Source organism: Lepidochelys kempii, chromosome 9, assembly GCF_965140285.1.
Source record: "Lepidochelys kempii isolate rLepKem1 chromosome 9, rLepKem1.hap1, whole genome shotgun sequence".
Classification (NCBI taxonomy): Eukaryota; Metazoa; Chordata; order Testudines; family Cheloniidae; genus Lepidochelys; species Lepidochelys kempii.
The window spans coordinates 102,167,340-102,184,455 of NC_136388.1; the positions used below are offsets into that span (position 1 = coordinate 102,167,340).

Consider the following 17,116-nt stretch of genomic DNA (forward strand, 5'->3'; position numbering starts at 1 on the left):
TGTTTTCAGTTCTGTGTGTGACCACCTCCAACATTCTATTTGCTTTTTTGAAATGGCGGCTGTACACCAGTTTTACCGAGCGATACTGCTGCCTGTTAAACAGAGGCTGCACCACGCTCTTTAGGTAAGGCTGTATTAGTCCTATTAAATTTTAGCTGGTGGGGTGGTGTCTACTCACCCAATCCATTCGGCTGTGGGTAGAGTATCCAGCCTGTGTACTGCTTTTGGGGAGGTTAAGGGTGAACGGTGACTAACTCAGTATGTTATATTTAGCAGCTTATAAACAGCAGTGCTAGCCAGAGCTTTAGCATTTTGTGTGTGCGAACCACCTATTCTCTTTATTATAACAAAGTGATTGATAGTTGCAATCCTGGCCAGCAGTTCTAAATGCCTGACCATACTGAAATGGACTGAAAACTAAACAACCCAGTAAATATTTATGTAGGAAGACAGCTGTGGCAGCCACAAGATGCACATGGTGCTGGAACCCTTTTATTGGTCACATTGCTACTTCCAACCTTTAAACATTTAAACTAGCCTGGCTCTACAACAGCAGCCCCATCTCATTAAGTTACGACTCAGCTTCTTACTGTTACATAGCTCTATAGCATGAATACAAGTCCCTGACGGGAAACAGTTACATCTCGCCCATAAAAACTTCCTTAAAAGTACATATCTTTAAAATGGCCAACGGGAGCAGGGCCTGGATGCTGGTCCCAGCAATCGCTGAACGGCTAGCAGCCTCTGCTATCCAGCTGAATGTTTACGGGGGTGCCATCCTCCTGGCTTGCTGCACCTAGTGGTGGTCTTCATTTGGAAGGAACCCTTTTGCTCTGTCCAACTTATCCAGCACCTCACTGTAAAGACCAGTCATCTGGGGAATAGAATCACAACAGTCCTCTGAGCGGATAAAGAAAAGCAAAGTGCTGCCATTCAATTAGAGGGGAAGGGGTCAGAGCTTGTCCCTATGACCTGAACTACACACTGGTGTATATACAGTTGGTTTTTTAACCAATGTAACTATAACTGTTTAGAAATCAGTACAGCCCACCCCTCATTTATACAGTGGAAAGGTGCTTATAGTCGTATAACTTTCAACGAGGGCTGTCAAGTGATTAACAAAAAAATTGTGCTGTTAATAACAGAATACCATTTATTTAAATATTTTGGATGTTTTCTACATTTTTAAGTATACTGATCTCAATTACAACACAGAATACAAAATGTGCACTGCTCACTTTATTTTTGATTACAAATATTTGCACTGTAAAAAAAAAATAGTATTTTTGAATTCCCCCATTACAAGTACTATAATGCAGTCTCTCTATCATGAAAGTTGAACTTACAAATGTAGAATTATGTACAAAAAATAACTGCATTCAAAAACAAAACAGTATAAAACTTCAGATCCTACAAGTCCATTCAGTCCTACTTCTTGTTCAACCAATTGCTCAGATAAAAAAGTATGTTTACATTTGCAGGAGATAATGCTCCCACTTCTTGTTTACAGTGTCACCTGAAAGTGAGAACAGGTGTTCGCATGGCACTGTTGTAGCAGGCATCGCAAAATATTTACATGCCAGAGGCACAAAAGATTCAGATGTCCCTTCATGAGGACATGCATCCATACTGATGTCGGGTTCTGCTCGATAACGACTCAAAGCAGTGCAGACCAAGGCATATAAAAGGCTGAGTCAGATGCCACCAGCAGAAGGTTGATTTTTGGTGTTTCAGGTTAACGTCAGAGGGTTGCTCTTTTAAGACATCTGAAAGCATGTGCTCCACACTTCGTCCCTCTCAGAGTTTGGAAGGCACTTCAGAGTCTTAAACCTTGGGTCAGGTGCTGTATCAATCCTTAGAAATCTCACAATAGTGCCATCTTTGCATTTTGTCAAATCTACAGTGAAAGTGTTCTTAAAATGAACATGTGCTGGGTCATCATCTGAGACTGCTATAACGTGAAATATATGGCAGAATGCAGGTAAAACGGAGCAGGAGGCATACAATTCTCCCCCAAGGAGTTCAGTCACAAATTTAATTAACACTTTTTAACGAGCATCATCAGCATGGAAGCATGTCCTCTGGAATGGTGGCTGAAGCATGAAGGGGCATACAAACGTTTAGCATATCTGGAATATAAATTCCTTGCAATGCTGGCTACAAAAATGCCATGCGAACAATTGTTCTCACTTTCAGGTGACATTGTAAATAAGTGGGCAGCATTATCGCCTGCAAATGTAAACAAATTTGTTTGTCTTAGCGGTTGGCTGAACAAGAAGTAGGACTGAGTGGACTTGGGGGCTCTATAAAGTTCTACACTGTTTTGGTTTTGAGTAGTTATGTAACAAAAAAAACTACATTTGTAAGTTGCACTTTCACGATAACGAGATTGCACTACAGTACTTGTATGAGGTGAATTAAAAAATACTGTTTTTTATCATTTTTACATTGCAAATATTTGTAATCAAAAATAACAATATAAAGTGAGCACCGTACACTTTGTGTAGTAATTGCAGTCAGTATATTTGAAAATGTAGAAAAACATCCAAAAATATTTAATAAATATCAATTGGGATTCTACTGGGATTCGCATTTAACAGCGCAATTAAAACTGCAATTAATTGTGATTTTTTTAATCAATTAATTTTGTTGAGTTAATCACCTGATTTAACTGCGATTAATCGACAGCCCTATTTACAACTGCAGCCACACTAGGGACTGTATCTGTTTCAAAAAGTGATACAATTAAATGGGCACAAAAAGTACTGACCAGCCCACAACCGATCAGTGTTAAACTGGAGCCAGTGTAGGAGTGTGTGTAGGATAATGCATGATGACTGCACACATTATCCAGTCTCTAAATTCCTGCAGTAGGGATGGGCAGCCCTAAGGACAATGGACCCAAAAGTAACAGAGCAGCAGAAAGAAACTTGCTTGGTAAAGGGCTAAGAAAAGCTATACAGCTTTCTACAGAGGGCTGCTCACTGAAGTGTCCTGCCCTGCAGAGCCATGCCTGGTCTACATCCAGAAGTAGCACTGATTTCACTAAAGGTGGGATGCTGCCGCAAGTTAGTTACATCACTTAGTGCCAGGCTTATGGCAGTTCAGTTTAGCTTAAACCTGGCTTAGAGCAACAATGTAAGCGTCTACACACACAGTCACCCTGGTTTGATTAAACCAGCACACCATCCCACTGTTAGAGATACTGGTGCTACATGTGGGTATAGAAAATCCTTTTGTTTTCTTTTTAGTTAGTTACAGCACCTGCCTTTTTGCAGAATGTCCTCTCCATCTGTCTACTTCCATTTTTAGCTGTACTGCTTCTAATGTTTCATTGCTTGTAGCTGCATGAGTGTGATGGGTTAGATTACCGTTTCCCAGTACTGTGATAAGAGGCTCAGTTAAATGATCAGCAATCTTATTAAAAAAGATTGGTAACTGCTTGGGGATGCAGTGAATGGGGAAGAGAGCAGAAAAGACCATTGTCTTTTCTAACTTGAAGGGGAAAAGACCATTGTCTTTTCTAACTTGAAGGGGAAAGGAGTCCAGGAGAGCTGGCTGTATTTCAAGGAATCCCTGTTGAGGTTACAGGGACAAACCATCCCGATGAGTCGAAAGAATAGTAAATATGGCAGGCGACCAACTTGGCTTAATGGTGAAATCCTAGCGGATCTTAAACATAAAAACGAAGCTTACAAGAAGTGGAAGGTTGGACATATGACCAGGGAAGAGTATAAAAATATTGCTCGGGCATGTAGGAATGTTATCAGGAGGGCCAAATCGCACCTGGAGCTGCAGCTAGCCAGAGATGTCAAGAGTAACAAGAAGGGTTTCTTCAGGTATGTTGGCAACAAGAAGAAAGCCAAGGAATGTGTGGGCCCCTTACTGAATGAGGGAGGCAACCTAGTGACAGAGGATGTGGAAAAAGCTAATGTACTCAATGCTTTTTTTGCCTCTGTTTTCACTAACAAGGTCAGCTCCCAGACTGCTGCGCTGGGCATCACAAAATGCGGAAGAGATGGCCAGCCCTCTGTGGAGATAGAGGCGGTTAGGGACTATTTAGAAAAGCTGGACGTGCACAAGTCCATGGGGCCGGACGAGTTGCATCCGAGAGTGCTGAAGGAATTGGCGGCTGTGATTGCAGAGCCACTGGCCATTATCTTTGAAAACTCGTGGCGAACCGGGGAAGTCCCGGATGACTGGAAAAAGGCTAATGTAGTGCCAATCTTTAAAAAAGGGAAGAAGGAAGATCCTGGGAACTACAGGCCAGTCAGCCTCACCTCAGTCCCTGGAAAAATCATGGAGCAGGTCCTCAAAGAATCAATCCTGAAGCACTTGCATGAGAGGAAAGTGATCAGGAACAGCCAGCATGGATTCACCAAGGGAAGGTCATGCCTGACTAATCTAATCGCCTTTTATGATGAGATTACTGGTTCTGTGGATGAAGGGAAAGCAGTGGATGTATTGTTTCTTGACTTTAGCAAAGCTTTTGACACGGTCTCCCATAGTATTCTTGTCAGCAAGTTAAGGAAGTATGGGCTGGATGAATGCACCATAAGGTGGGTAGAAAGCTGGCTAAATTGTCGGGCTCAACGGGTAGTGATCAATGGCTCCATGTCTAGTTGGCAGCCGGTATCAAGTGGAGTGCCCCAGGGGTCGGTCCTGGGGCCGGTTTTATTCAATATCTTCATAAATGATCTGGAGGATGGTGTGGATTGCACTCTCAGCAAATTTGCGGATGATACTAAACTGGGAGGAGTGGTAGATACGCTGGAGGGGAGGGATAGGATACAGAAGGACCTAGACCAATTGGAAGATTGGGCCAAAAGGAATCTGATGAGGTTCAATAAGGATAAGTGCAGGGTCCTGCACTTAGGACGGAAGAACCCAATGCACAGCTACAGACTAGGGACCGAATGGCTAGGCAGCAGTTCTGCAGAAAAGGACCTAGGGGTGACAGTGGACGAGAAGCTGGATATGAGTCAGCAGTGTGCCCTTGTTGCCAAGAAGGCCAATGGCATTTTGGGATGTATAAGTAGGGGCATAGCGAGCAGATCGAGGGACGTGATCGTTCCCCTCTATTCGACATTGGTGAGGCCTCATCTGGAGTACTGTGTCCAGTTTTGGGCCCCACACTTCAAGAAGGATGTGGATAAATTGGAGAGAGTCCAGCGAAGGGCAACAAAAATGATTAGGGGACTGGAACACATGAGTTATGAGGAGAGGCTGAGGGAGCTGGGATTGTTTAGCCTGCAGAAGAGAAGAATGAGGGGGGATTTGATAGCTGCTTTCAACTACCTGAAAGGGGGTTCCAAAGAGGATGGCTCTAGACTGTTCTCAATGGTAGCAGATGACAGAACGAGGAGTAATGGTCTCAAGTTGCAGTGGGGGAGGTTTAGATTGGATATTAGGAAAAACTTTTTCACTAAGAGGGTGGTGAAACACTGGAATGCGTTACCTAGGGAGGTGGTAGAATCTCCTTCCTTAGAGGTTTTTAAGGTCAGGCTTGACAAAGCCCTGGCTGGGATGATTTAACTGGGAATTGGTCCTGCTTTGAGCAGGGGGTTGGACTAGATGACCTTCTGGGGTCCCTTCCAACCCTGAGATTCTATGATTCTATGATTCATTGTGATCATCCAATCTGAGCTCCTGTACAACACCTGTCAGAGAACTTTACCCAAGTTTTTCTCCCCTACCTCTCACGTTCAAACATTTATTCTTTTCCCTAACAGTTTCTGCCCTGATCCTAAGACTCCTATGGCCCCTCATACTGAATGCAACGCCCCACCATGGCAGCACACAAGCTTTGCCTCAGTGAGGGTCACTCTGGGAGCTTGTCCAAAGCTGTGTCTAAAATGGAGCAGAGGGCAGCTGGCCTCATCATGGATAGAGGAGTGCAACCTGCAGCAATAACTAGTGTCTCCATCTTTATCTGAGCAGCCAGCCTCACTGCATGCTGGGATCTGAACTTTTCATGCCTCCCACATGTCTGTGAAATATGTCCCACTGTAGAATGCTGTGGCAGCATATAGTGCGCGGGCTGCAATTTGGCCACCCTGCACAAGGAGAAGCCAGCATAGAGCCAAAGGTTTGCTCACAGCTGAGCTGAAAAATACCTCCACTCAGCTGCTTGCACAAGCTCACTAGTATCAGGACTATAAATTCCTCTTTCTGCCTGTGGGCCGCATCCATTGTGTCCTCTCTTCCCCTTGGGTTTAGACAGTTGAAGCTGCAGCTCTGGAACACAATTCCAGGCTTAGCCCCACAATAGCTCGTGTTGCTTAAGCATCTAGTGACTTCTTCTACCTTGTCCATTTCCCTTTGGAGCAGTTCCTTCTATGCTTTTCGCCCCCCTGCCTTCTGCTCACACTCACCTGGCTTTCGTAGCTGCTCTTCAGGGATCTCAGGTGATTCAGAAAGCGCATACCCAGCCCACACCAGTGCTCAGCCTCCTTGTATTTACCAACACTGTACTGAAATATTCCTGTATTCCAGGCTCTGGTCATCAGCCAAAGGGTCTCCACCTCTGGGTAATCATCCTAAAGTAGCCAGCAAGGCAAAGCAACAATGCAAAGATTAGGCTTCTCACTCTTAAAGATGCCTGGTCTAGGGTGCATTTGAGTTTATTACTAGAATAAAGAAAAGGAGTACTTGTGGCACCTTAGAGACTAACCAATTTATTTGAGCATGAGCTTTCGTGAGCTACAGCTCACTTCATCGGATGCATACCGTGGAAACTGCAGCAGACTTTATATACACACAGAGAATATGAAACAATACCTCCTCCCACCCCACTGTCCTGCTGGTAATAGCTTATCTAAAGTGATCATCAAGTTGGGCCATTTCCAGCACAAATCCAGGTTTTCTCACCCTCCACCCCCCCACACACAAACTCACTCTCCTGCTGGTAATAGCCCATCCAAAGTGACAACTCTCTACACAATGTGAAATGGCCCAACTTGATGATCACTTTAGATAAGCTATTACCAGCAGGACAGTGGGGTGGGAGGAGGTATTGTTTCATGATCTCTGTGTGTATATAAAGTCTGCTGCAGTTTCCACAGTATGCATCCGATGAAGTGAGCTGTAGCTCACGAAAGCTCATGCTCAAATAAATTGGTTAGTCTCTAAGGTGCCACAAGTACTCCTTTTCTTTTTGCAAATACAGACTAACACGGCTGTTACTCTGAAACCTGTCATATTACTAGAATAGAGAAACAGAAGGAAGTTCTTCACCCTGGGCATGCAAAAGCCAGAATTCCCTATTGTTTTTCCTATAATTCACCACTCACCTGCACCACTTCCGAACTGCTTACTGCCAACATGGGCGAGGAATGTGGCATGCTTGTCTATTCTTAGGACAGAACGTGCAATCCTGTGGTACTGGGGATGACCCATGGTGGCTGCACGTGGCCGGAGAACTTGCATTTGAAAGTGGCGCATGCACTCTTGTGATCTATTTGTAGAGTGGCTGAAATCGCAGCAGTAACATTTTCAACATGCACTGAATGAGGGGAACTGATTGTTATGCAGACCTGGAATGACCTGCAGTAGTTCCAGAATTTCAGGATGTCGAAGATCACATCCCTGGAATCGTGTGCCAAGCTAGTCCCTGTCTTGCAGCACAGGACTACACCAGGATGAGAGCTGCCCTTAGTGACAATCTCCATATGGAAGCTTGAAAACCCAGATCGCTACCAGTTAGCGGGAAACCAATATGATGTGGGAAAAATCAACAAATTAATCCTCCTCCTCCTTCCTGAGCCTCCTCACTGATGCTGAATAAGAAGCATATTGCTTAGAATCTCATGGATGAAAATAAGCTAAGGCCAAATCTTGCTTTGGCTCTGTCATAAACATACAGCTAAGGGTAGCATAAAATCCCTCCCTTACCTGTAAGGGGTTAAGAAGCTCAAATAACCTGGCTGGCACCTGACCAAAAGGACCAATAAGGGAAGAAGATCCTTTCAAATCTGTGGGGGAAGGTTTTGTTTTGGGCTCTCTTTGTGTTCTCTCTCAGACAGAGAGGGACCAGGGCAGGAAAAACCATCTCTGAAATAAGCATCCAAGATTACAAAAATTTTAAGTAATAGCAAGGAAATGCGTTAGCTTATCTTTTGTTTTAGCTTGTGAATTTTCCCTATGTTAAGAGGGAGGTTTATTCCTGTTTTTTGTAACTTTAACGTTTTGCCTAGAGGGGAATCCTCTGTGTTTTAAATTTTATTACCCTGTAAAATTACCTTCCATCCTGATTTCACAGAGGTGCTTCTTTTACTTTTTTCTTTATAATAAAGTTCTGTTTTTAAGAACTTGATTGGTTTTTAGTGTCCTAAAAACTCAAGGGTCTGGTCTGTGCTCACCTTGTTTACCTATTTGGTTGGTATATTATTCTCAAGCCTCCCCAGGAAAGGGGGTAAAGGGGTTTGGGGGGATATTTTGGGGAAACAGGAACTCCAAGTGGTCCTTTTCCTGAATCTTTGTCTAACTCACTTGGTGGTAGCAGCATACCATCCAAGGACTAGGAAGAATTTGTGCCTTGAGGAAGCTTTTAACCTAAGCTGGTAGAAATAAGCTTAGGAGGTCTTTCATGCGGGTCCCCACATCTGTACCCCAGAGTTCAGAGTGGGGAGGGAACCCTGACAGTCTCCTTGGTACTAGCTATTTCCACTGTCTGGTTTATACTTCAGGCCTATCAAGAATGCACAGAAAACCAGTGGGGACTAACAAGGCCTGAACAGACTGCAGATTTCACTCTCCAGTCCCCATGGAGACAAGGTCCTGAAAAGTAAGTGCATTATAGCAAGTACTGATAGCAGGGAAAACCATTTCCAGGTCATTTGAAAAACAGGAATTTAAAAAACCCACAAGGAAATTTAATAAACAGTTGATTCATCAATGCCAGTATTGCAAGCCAAATTTCACCCAGCCTCACACTGAGGACTGGAGAAGGGCAAACATAGTATCTCTTCCTTTAAAAGCAAACCCAGGGAATGTATAAACTAGACAGCCTGACTTTGATACCTGGAAGGATAATGGAACAATTATTAAGCAATCTGTTTGTAAGCACTCTAGAGGATAATAGGGTTATAAGGAAAACCTAGCATGGATTTGTCAAGAAAAAATCATGCCAAGCCAACCTAATTTCCTTCTTTTATGGAGTACCTGGCCTAGTGGATAGGGGAATGCAGTAGATGTGATATATGTTGTGACTAATTTGAATGAATTCATATCAGCAGGGTCAAATGCTATTCACCCAAGGGTACTGAAGGAATTAGCTGAAGAAATCTCGGAGTCACTGGCAATATTTACAAATTCATGGATGACAGCAGAGGTCCCGGAAGATTGAAGAAGGGCTAACATTGTGCCAATCTTTAAAAGGGGGGAAAAGGAGGAGTCAGTGAACGATAGATCAGTCAGCCTGACTTCAATACCTGGGAAGCAACTAGAACAATGTATAAAATATTTAATTTGCGAATATCTGGAAGATGAAGAGATAATCACTAGCAGCCAAGATGGATTTACCAAGAACAAAGCATGCCAAACCACCTTGATTTCCTTCTTTGATAGGGTAACTGATTTGGTGGATGGGGGAATGCAGTAGACATAATATACCTGGACTTCAGCAAGGCCTCTGACAGTCCCCCATGACATTCTGATAAGATGGAGAAATGCAGGCTTGACAGAACTACAATTAAGTGGATACATAATTGGTTAACCAACTGCAAACAGAGTAACTATATTAATGGACTGATGTTGGATTGGAGGGTGGGCTCAAGTGGGGTTCCACAGGGGTCTGTTCTGGGTCTGGTGATGTTTAATATCAATATTACTGAGCTAGATGTAGGCATAGAGAGCAGACTGATCAAGTTTGCACATGACACAAAACTAAGCGGGTTGCTAATACTCTAGAGGATAGAGTTAAAATTCAGAGTGATCTTGAAAAATTGGAGAACTGGGCTATAGCCAAGATGAAGTTCAACAAAGACAAATCTAAGGTGCTACAATTAGGAAAGAAAAACCAAATACAGAATGGGGGAAAACTGGCTTGGCAGCAGCATGGCTGAGAAGGATCTGGGAGTTGTGGTGGATCACAACCTCAACATGAGTCAGCAATGTGATGCTGTTGCAAAAAAAGCAAATGCAATTTTACGTTGCATTCACAGAGGCAAGTCATGGGAAGTGATAGTGTCGCTCTACTTAGCGTTGGTTAGGTGTTGGTTTGCACACTGTGCAAAATTTTGGTCACCAGTGTATAGAAAGGATGTAGAGAAACTGGAAAGGATCCCAAGGCAAGTGACAAAGACGATCGAATTAAAGCCTGGATGAATGGACTATAAGGTGGATAGAAAGTTGGCTAGATTGTCGGGCTCAACGGGTAGTGATCAATGGCTCCATGTCTAGTTGGCAGCCGGTATCAAGTGGAGTGCCCCAAGGGTCGGTCCTCGGGCTGGTTTTGTTCAATATCTTCATAAATGATCTGGAGGATGGTGTGGATTGCACCCTCAGCAAGTTTGCAGATGAGACTAAACTGGGAGGAGAGGTAGATACGCTGGAGGGCAGGGATAGGATACAGAGGGACCTAGACAAATTAGAGGATTGGGCCAAAATAAATCTGATGAGGTTCAACAAGGACAAATGCAGAATCCTGCACTTAGGATGGAAGAACCCCATGCACCGCTACAGACTAGGGACCGAATGGCTCGGCAGCAGTTCTGCAGAAAAGGACCTAGGGGTTACAGTGGACGAGAAGCTGGATAGGAGTCAGCAGTGTGCCCTTGTTGCCAAGAAGGCCAATGGCATTTTGGGGTGTATAAGTAGGGGCACTGCCAGCAGATCGAGGGACGTGGTGGTTCCCCTCTATTTGACATTGGTGAGGCCTCATCTGGAGTACTGTGTCCAGTTTTGGGCCCTACATTACAAAAAGGATGTGGAAAAATTGGAAAGAGTCCAGCGGAAGACAACAAAAATGATTAGGGGACTGGAACACATGACGTATGAGGAGAGGCTGAGGGAACTGGGATTGTTTAGTCTGCGGAAGAGAAGAATGAGAGGGGATTTGATAGCTGCTTTCAACTACCTGAAAGGGGGTTCCAAAGAGGATGGGTCTAGACTGTTCTCAGTGGTAGCTGATGACAGAACAAGGAGTAATGGTCTCAAGTTGCAGTGGGGGAGGTTTAGGCTGGATATTAGGAAAAACTTTTTCACTAGGAGGGTGGTGAAACACTGGAATGCGTTACCTAGGGAGGTGGTGGAATCTCCTGCCTTACATATTTTTAAGGTCAGGCTTGACAAAGCCCTGGCTGGGATGATTTAGTTGGGGATTGGTCCTGCTTTGAGCAGGGGGTTGGACTAGATGACCTCCAGAGGTCCCTTCCAACCCTGATATTCTATGATAAGCCATATGAGCAAAGGAACTGAGCATGTTTAGTTTGGAAGAGAGGAGATTAAGGGGGGTTATGATAGCCATCTTCAGATATTTGAAAGGCTGCCACAAAAAATGAAGAAAAGTTGTTCTCTTTTTTGCCACAGAGGGCATGTAATAGGCAATGGGTTCAAACTACTGCATAGCAGATTTAGATTAAATTTCAGAAAAAAATTCCTAACTGTAAGAACAGTAGGACAATGGAACAGACTGCTTCACAGGAGGTTTTCAAAAAGAAGCTGGATAATCCCCTTTCTTGGATGGTTTAGACGCAACAAATCCTTCATGTTGGCAGGGAGTTAGATTAGCTGACTATTGTGGTCCCTTCTGATTCTATTATCTTGATTTTTAACAAGGTTTTTGACACAGTCCCACATATTCATCTAAACAAACTAGGGAAATGTGGTCTAGATAAAATTATTATAAGGTGGGTGCACAACTGGTTGAAAGAATGTACTCAAAGACTAGTTATGACTGGTTTGCTGTCAAACTGGGAGGGCATATCTACTGGGGTCCATCCTGGGTCTGACACTTTTCAATATTTTCATTGGTGGCTTGGATAATGGAGTGGAGAGTAAGCTTCTAGTCCATCTTGCCCAGTATCCTGTCTTCCAATAGTGGCCAATATCAAGTGCTTCAGAGGGATGAACAGGGAATCATCAAGTGATTCATCCCCTGTCGCCCAGTCCCAGCTTTTGACAAACAGAGGCTAGGGATACACAGAACATGGTATTGGATCCCTGTGCACCCTGACTAGTAGCCATTGATGGACCTGTCCTCCATGAACTTATCTAGTTCTTACTGGAACCCTGTTATATTTTGGCCTTCACCACATCCCCTAACAAAGAGTTCCACAGGTTGACTGTGAAGAAATACTTCCTTTTGTTTGTTTTAAATCGGCTGCCTATTAATTTCAGTGCCTAGCAATGCTTTCAGGATCATTTAGGACATTTCATTAAGGACAAGTCTTTTGTTATCTTAATCACCCTGCCTCTGTTTATAAGCAAACTCCCTGACCCAGGGGCGGAAGCTGGGAGCAGCACATTACTCATCACATATCACACTCAAGCTGTGTCGCCGTTAAGAGCTCCCTCTGGGGCTAGGGAACGCGCTGTGACTGCAGACCTCGGTACTAAACTCAGCGGAGGCTAGAGCCACTTCCCCCAACCCCCTTACTTGGTGCCCCTGCATGTGAGAACCTAAATATTTTAAGGTTTGTTTGATGATTGCTCTCATTCCGGTGAGGGCTTTTTAAAGCTTACTCAGCATCATTTCCAATCTTTTGTTTTTCTGTTCTACTTACTGTGGTGCCTACAATGCTCAGAGCGTCTTCAAAGTAGCCCCACACCTCCTCCAGCACACAAGCATCTGTGTCTGTCACTCCAGTTGGCAGAGAAAGGTGAACCAAGCTGTGCAGACATTTGCTGGGAATCAAAACAGCAACAAAGAGGAAACTTGTTAAATACCCTGTGGAATAGGCGTCGTTGATTACTCAGCAAAGCCACCAGCCACGGAACAAATGAGCTGAGTTTTAACAGCAGCAGCACTGTGGCTTGTGTCTCCATGTTGTCTGCACGACACTGCTTTGTACCCTGCCCCTTTCTGAAAGCAGAAGGACGTCCTTGCCCTGGGTCTGAGCTCCTTCCTGCAGTCTATAGATGGGAGGGAGCAGCTATTGTATTTTATAGGAGTTGCCCAACTGAAAGAAAGGGGAAAGCAGCTATTCCTATCCCAATCTCACTAAGAGGGAGCTAACTACAGGGCCCTGCATGCCTTGCTTCCCTTTGAAATAAAGAAAAACAACAGCAAACGCATGCACCTTGAAATGGTTCTTCCTGCTCATTAAGGGAAAAGGCAGCTCCTTCATGATAGCTCAGCCTGGACTTTATAAAGTCTGCTGCAGTTTCCACGATATGCATCTGATGAAGTGAGCTGTAGCTCACGAAAGCTTATGCTCTAATAAATTGGTTAGTCTCTAAGGTGCCACAAGTACTCCTTTTCTTTTTGTGAATACAGACTAACACGGCTGTTACTCTGAAACCTGACTTTAGCAGAGTGATTCACAGAGCACTGCAGTGGCAGTTCAGGTGCAGGGGGAGCAGAAGAGGGAATTCCATTACAGGGAATGGAATCTGAGGCAAAAGGACGTCAGGTGGTAGTTCAGATTCCATCTACAGCAGGTACCCTGGGCAGCTGGTTGCTCAGAACCACTATACCATATATATGGCATCCTATCTTTAAAGCTAACTCCTCCCAACCCATGTGGCTTTCCCCTCAGTTCTCTTCACTTAATTTCTTTTGAGAGGACTACAACACACGCATCCAGCTGCAGTATGCCCTATGGAGCATGTCACAGTATAAAGCCAAAACTGCTTACTGGCACCTATTTGTAGCCAATCATCTTCATTGGCTTAGTTACCACTGTGAATATAAATTGTGTTAGTGTTAATTAAAATCTGTTTACTTAACATGCTTTCTGTTGTTAAACACTAGTGCAACAAAGATAATCATGTTGAAAAAAGTGTTGACTAGTCAGGGGTAAGGCTATGTTTTAGTCATGGGAATTTTTAATAAAAATCATGGACAGGTCAGGGGCAGTAAACAAAAATTCACGGCCTGTGACCTGTCCATGACTTGTACTATATACCCCTGACTAAACCTTGAGGTGGGGGGAGCAGCCCAGGGGCGCCACAAGTGTTTGGGAGGTGGGGCAGCCTGGGGGTGCTGTAGGTGCTCAGGAGGGGGTGCTGCAGGTGCTAAGGGGGGAGCAGCCAGGACCCCCACTGGTGCTGGGGGGGAGGGGGTTGGCAGGGCTGGCAGGCTCCCTACCCAGCTCCTCGCAAGCGGCAACATGTCCCTTCCTCAGCACCTAGCTCCCTGTACTGCCCCCCCCATGCACCGGCTCCGCAGCTCCCATTGGCCTGGAACCGCAGCCAATGGGAGCTGTGAGAGTGGTGCCTGTGGGCGGTAGCAGTGTGCAGAGCTAGGAGCTGAGGGTTAGACACGTTGCCGTTTCTGGGGAAGCCCCACAAGGTAAGCACCACCCAGAGCCCTCATACCCTCTTGTGCCCCAGCCCTGAGCCCCCTCCACACCCAAACTCCTGGTGCTGCTGGGCGGGGGGTGGCCCAAAACTGCCCCAGTGGTGGCCTGTGCAGCTGGCCCAGGGACTGCCCAAGCTGCTCAGGTGGCTCTTGGGACAGCCACACAAGCTGCTGCAGAAGTCACAGAGTTCCTGGAAAGTCTCAGAATCCATGACTTCCATGACCGCCATGACAAACTTGCAGCCTTAGTCATGGGTAATCCTAACATGACTAGTGTTGCCCATTTGTAGTAGCAGCTATTGGAGCCTTGCAGCAGGTTAGTCTCCCACTTGAAGGGAATTTGGTGACATGGAGTCAGGGTATTGTCTGTGTAATTTACTAACTTACAAAATGGGCACAAGTCCTGTTTATCTTGAGCAGAGACAACCAAAATTGCAGCAACCTCAGCCACTACTGCCCTGTCACCAAGCAGCAGCTCCCTACTTGGCACTAATTTACATAGCACACTCTCTGTTCTTGCATAAGCCTGAGTCTTTTATCTGGGACACCTTTAGTCCAAAGCTGCTTGCCCTGGACTGCATGATCTAGCAAGAGGGGCCTTGGCATGAACTCTCTTTTTGTTCCAAAGCTCTGCAACACAAAGGAAGCACAGGCATGTTTGGATGGAACCAGCTCCTTGCCAGTCTCCTTCTTGGAGGCTCTAGGGTTAATTATAACCAGCTAACACATTTTTAAACATGACTACCTTTGTCTGCACTAGTGGTCAAGTGACGTATAACATCATATTAAAACATTAGTTAAACAAAGCCAACGGAAGATTTCCTCCTTACATACTGTATGTGTGCAGCACAAGTACACAAACCTACTCCGTTACCATTATCAGCACTAATGAGCTCACCTTTGAAGAGCTCAGAGAGGAAACAGAGTCCCTGTACCCAGAAGCTCACAGTATGTCTGGAAAAAGGGTGTCTATTAAGGTCTTGTCTATATTATAGAGTTTTGTCAACAAAAGTCAGCTTTCGTCAACACAACAGTGGAGATATACACACTATAATGCTCCTTCCGCTGACAAAACTCTCCTGCTTTGCCAACAAAATAAAACCACCTTGACGAGAGGCATAGAGCTTTTTGGAGCAAAATATCAACAAAGTGTCAATGTAGACACTGTGCTTGGTTATGTCGCTGTAAATGGTCTCCAGGAGGTGTCCCACAATGCCCATTCTGACCGCTCTGGTCAGCAGTTTGAACTCTGCTGCCCTGCACCTGGGAATTTCTGAAATTCCATTTCCTGTTTGCTCAGTATGGACAGCTCACATTGCATCTTCCCAGCTGACTACGGCATCACCCCACAGCAAAATGCTCTCCTGCTCAGAGTACACCCGAGGTGTTGGATCTGCTGGCACTGTGGGGAGGAGGCTTTGCAGTCCCAGCTACGCTCCAGCTGTAGGAACTTCAGTATCTATGGTCAGATTTCTTGTGGCATGTTGGATAAGGGCTATGAATGGGACATGCATCAGTGCCATGTGAAGCTAAAGGAGCTGAGGCAAGCACACCAGAAGGCAAGGGAGTCAAATTGTTGCTCTGGTGCTGCCCGAAGACTTGCCGCTTCTATAAGGAGCTGGATGCCATCCTCGGCAGTGACCCCAACTCCTCTGCCACAAGCCATGTGGTTACTCTGGCGGGGCTGGAGATTCAACCCTGAGGATGAAGTCATGGACAAAGAGGTCAAGTTGGAGGATGATGTGGAGCACACAGCAGGACCTCTTTTCCACTCCAGAGGGGTCGAGCCTGTCCCAGCAGTCCATCTCTGGCGTGCATGAAGCAGGAGAGGGGAGCTCTGGTAAGTGATCTTTTTGAGTTGATGCTGCTTGGTTATATGAGGTAGAGCTGTCCTTTGCTTTGTTATAGTCTAGAAGTGGGTGAAGGGATAGAAATGTACAAGACTAGCTGTGTCTGCATGTGATTCGCATTCCCCTGTGCAACTAAGCAATGCAGCAGAACAGTGTGTTAATGCACACCGAGATTTCATAGGAATCCTCTAGAGAGATCTCTAGGAAACTTTCCTGGATGTACTCGCCCATCATCAGACAAAGATTCCTTGGCAGAGCTGCTTTGTTCCTCCTGTCATTTTAGGAAACTCTGCCACACCAGTTGGCAATCACTCATGGACCAACACAGCACACAGACAAGCAGCATGGGAACTCCGTCTGAAGCCGTACACATGTAGGAGATGCATGCTTGCATACCCTTAGGAGTGAAATATCAGCTTCAGTGACCCCCGCCTGTGGAAAATAGTGGCAGAATTTACAATATTGTCCCTAGTTGCCTCCTAGACCCTTTGTCCCATCTAAGTGCTCCCTGGGGCTGAACTCACCATGTTTAGGGCTTTTGCTGAGATGTGTGCTTGGCAACGGATAGCGAGAAACTGATTCATATCTCAAAGGAGGTGCATCTTACTATAATGATTTGATGCTTTGCATGCACTAAACAATCATGCTTCTGTTTACTGTTTCTTGTGCTTCTACAGATGTGGCCTTCAGAGGAACACCCTACACACCAGCAGAGCACCTCTACCAGATAAGTATCAGAGGGGTAGCCATGTTAGTCTGTATCCACACAAAAATGAGGAGTCCGGTGGCACCTTAAAGACTA

At 45.1% G+C, this 17,116-nt stretch overlaps 1 protein-coding gene across 3 annotated transcripts in view; it reads right to left on the bottom strand.

Moving 5' to 3' along the window:
• Nucleotides 1–476: 476 nt before the first annotated feature.
• TEX11 (testis expressed 11) overlaps nucleotides 477–17,116 on the bottom strand; it is a 147,858-nt gene continuing 131,218 nt past the window's right edge. For all 3 annotated transcript variants that reach the window (XM_078854303.1, XM_073358618.1, XM_073358617.1), the window contains 3 exons: nucleotides 12,726–12,846; nucleotides 6,375–6,539; nucleotides 477–874 (listed from right to left, as the gene is read on the bottom strand). In XM_078854303.1, coding sequence (XP_078710429.1) covers nucleotides 797–874; nucleotides 6,375–6,539; nucleotides 12,726–12,846 — 364 coding nt within the window. In that variant the 3' untranslated portion in view covers nucleotides 477–796. The remainder of the gene's footprint in view (nucleotides 875–6,374; nucleotides 6,540–12,725; nucleotides 12,847–17,116) is intronic.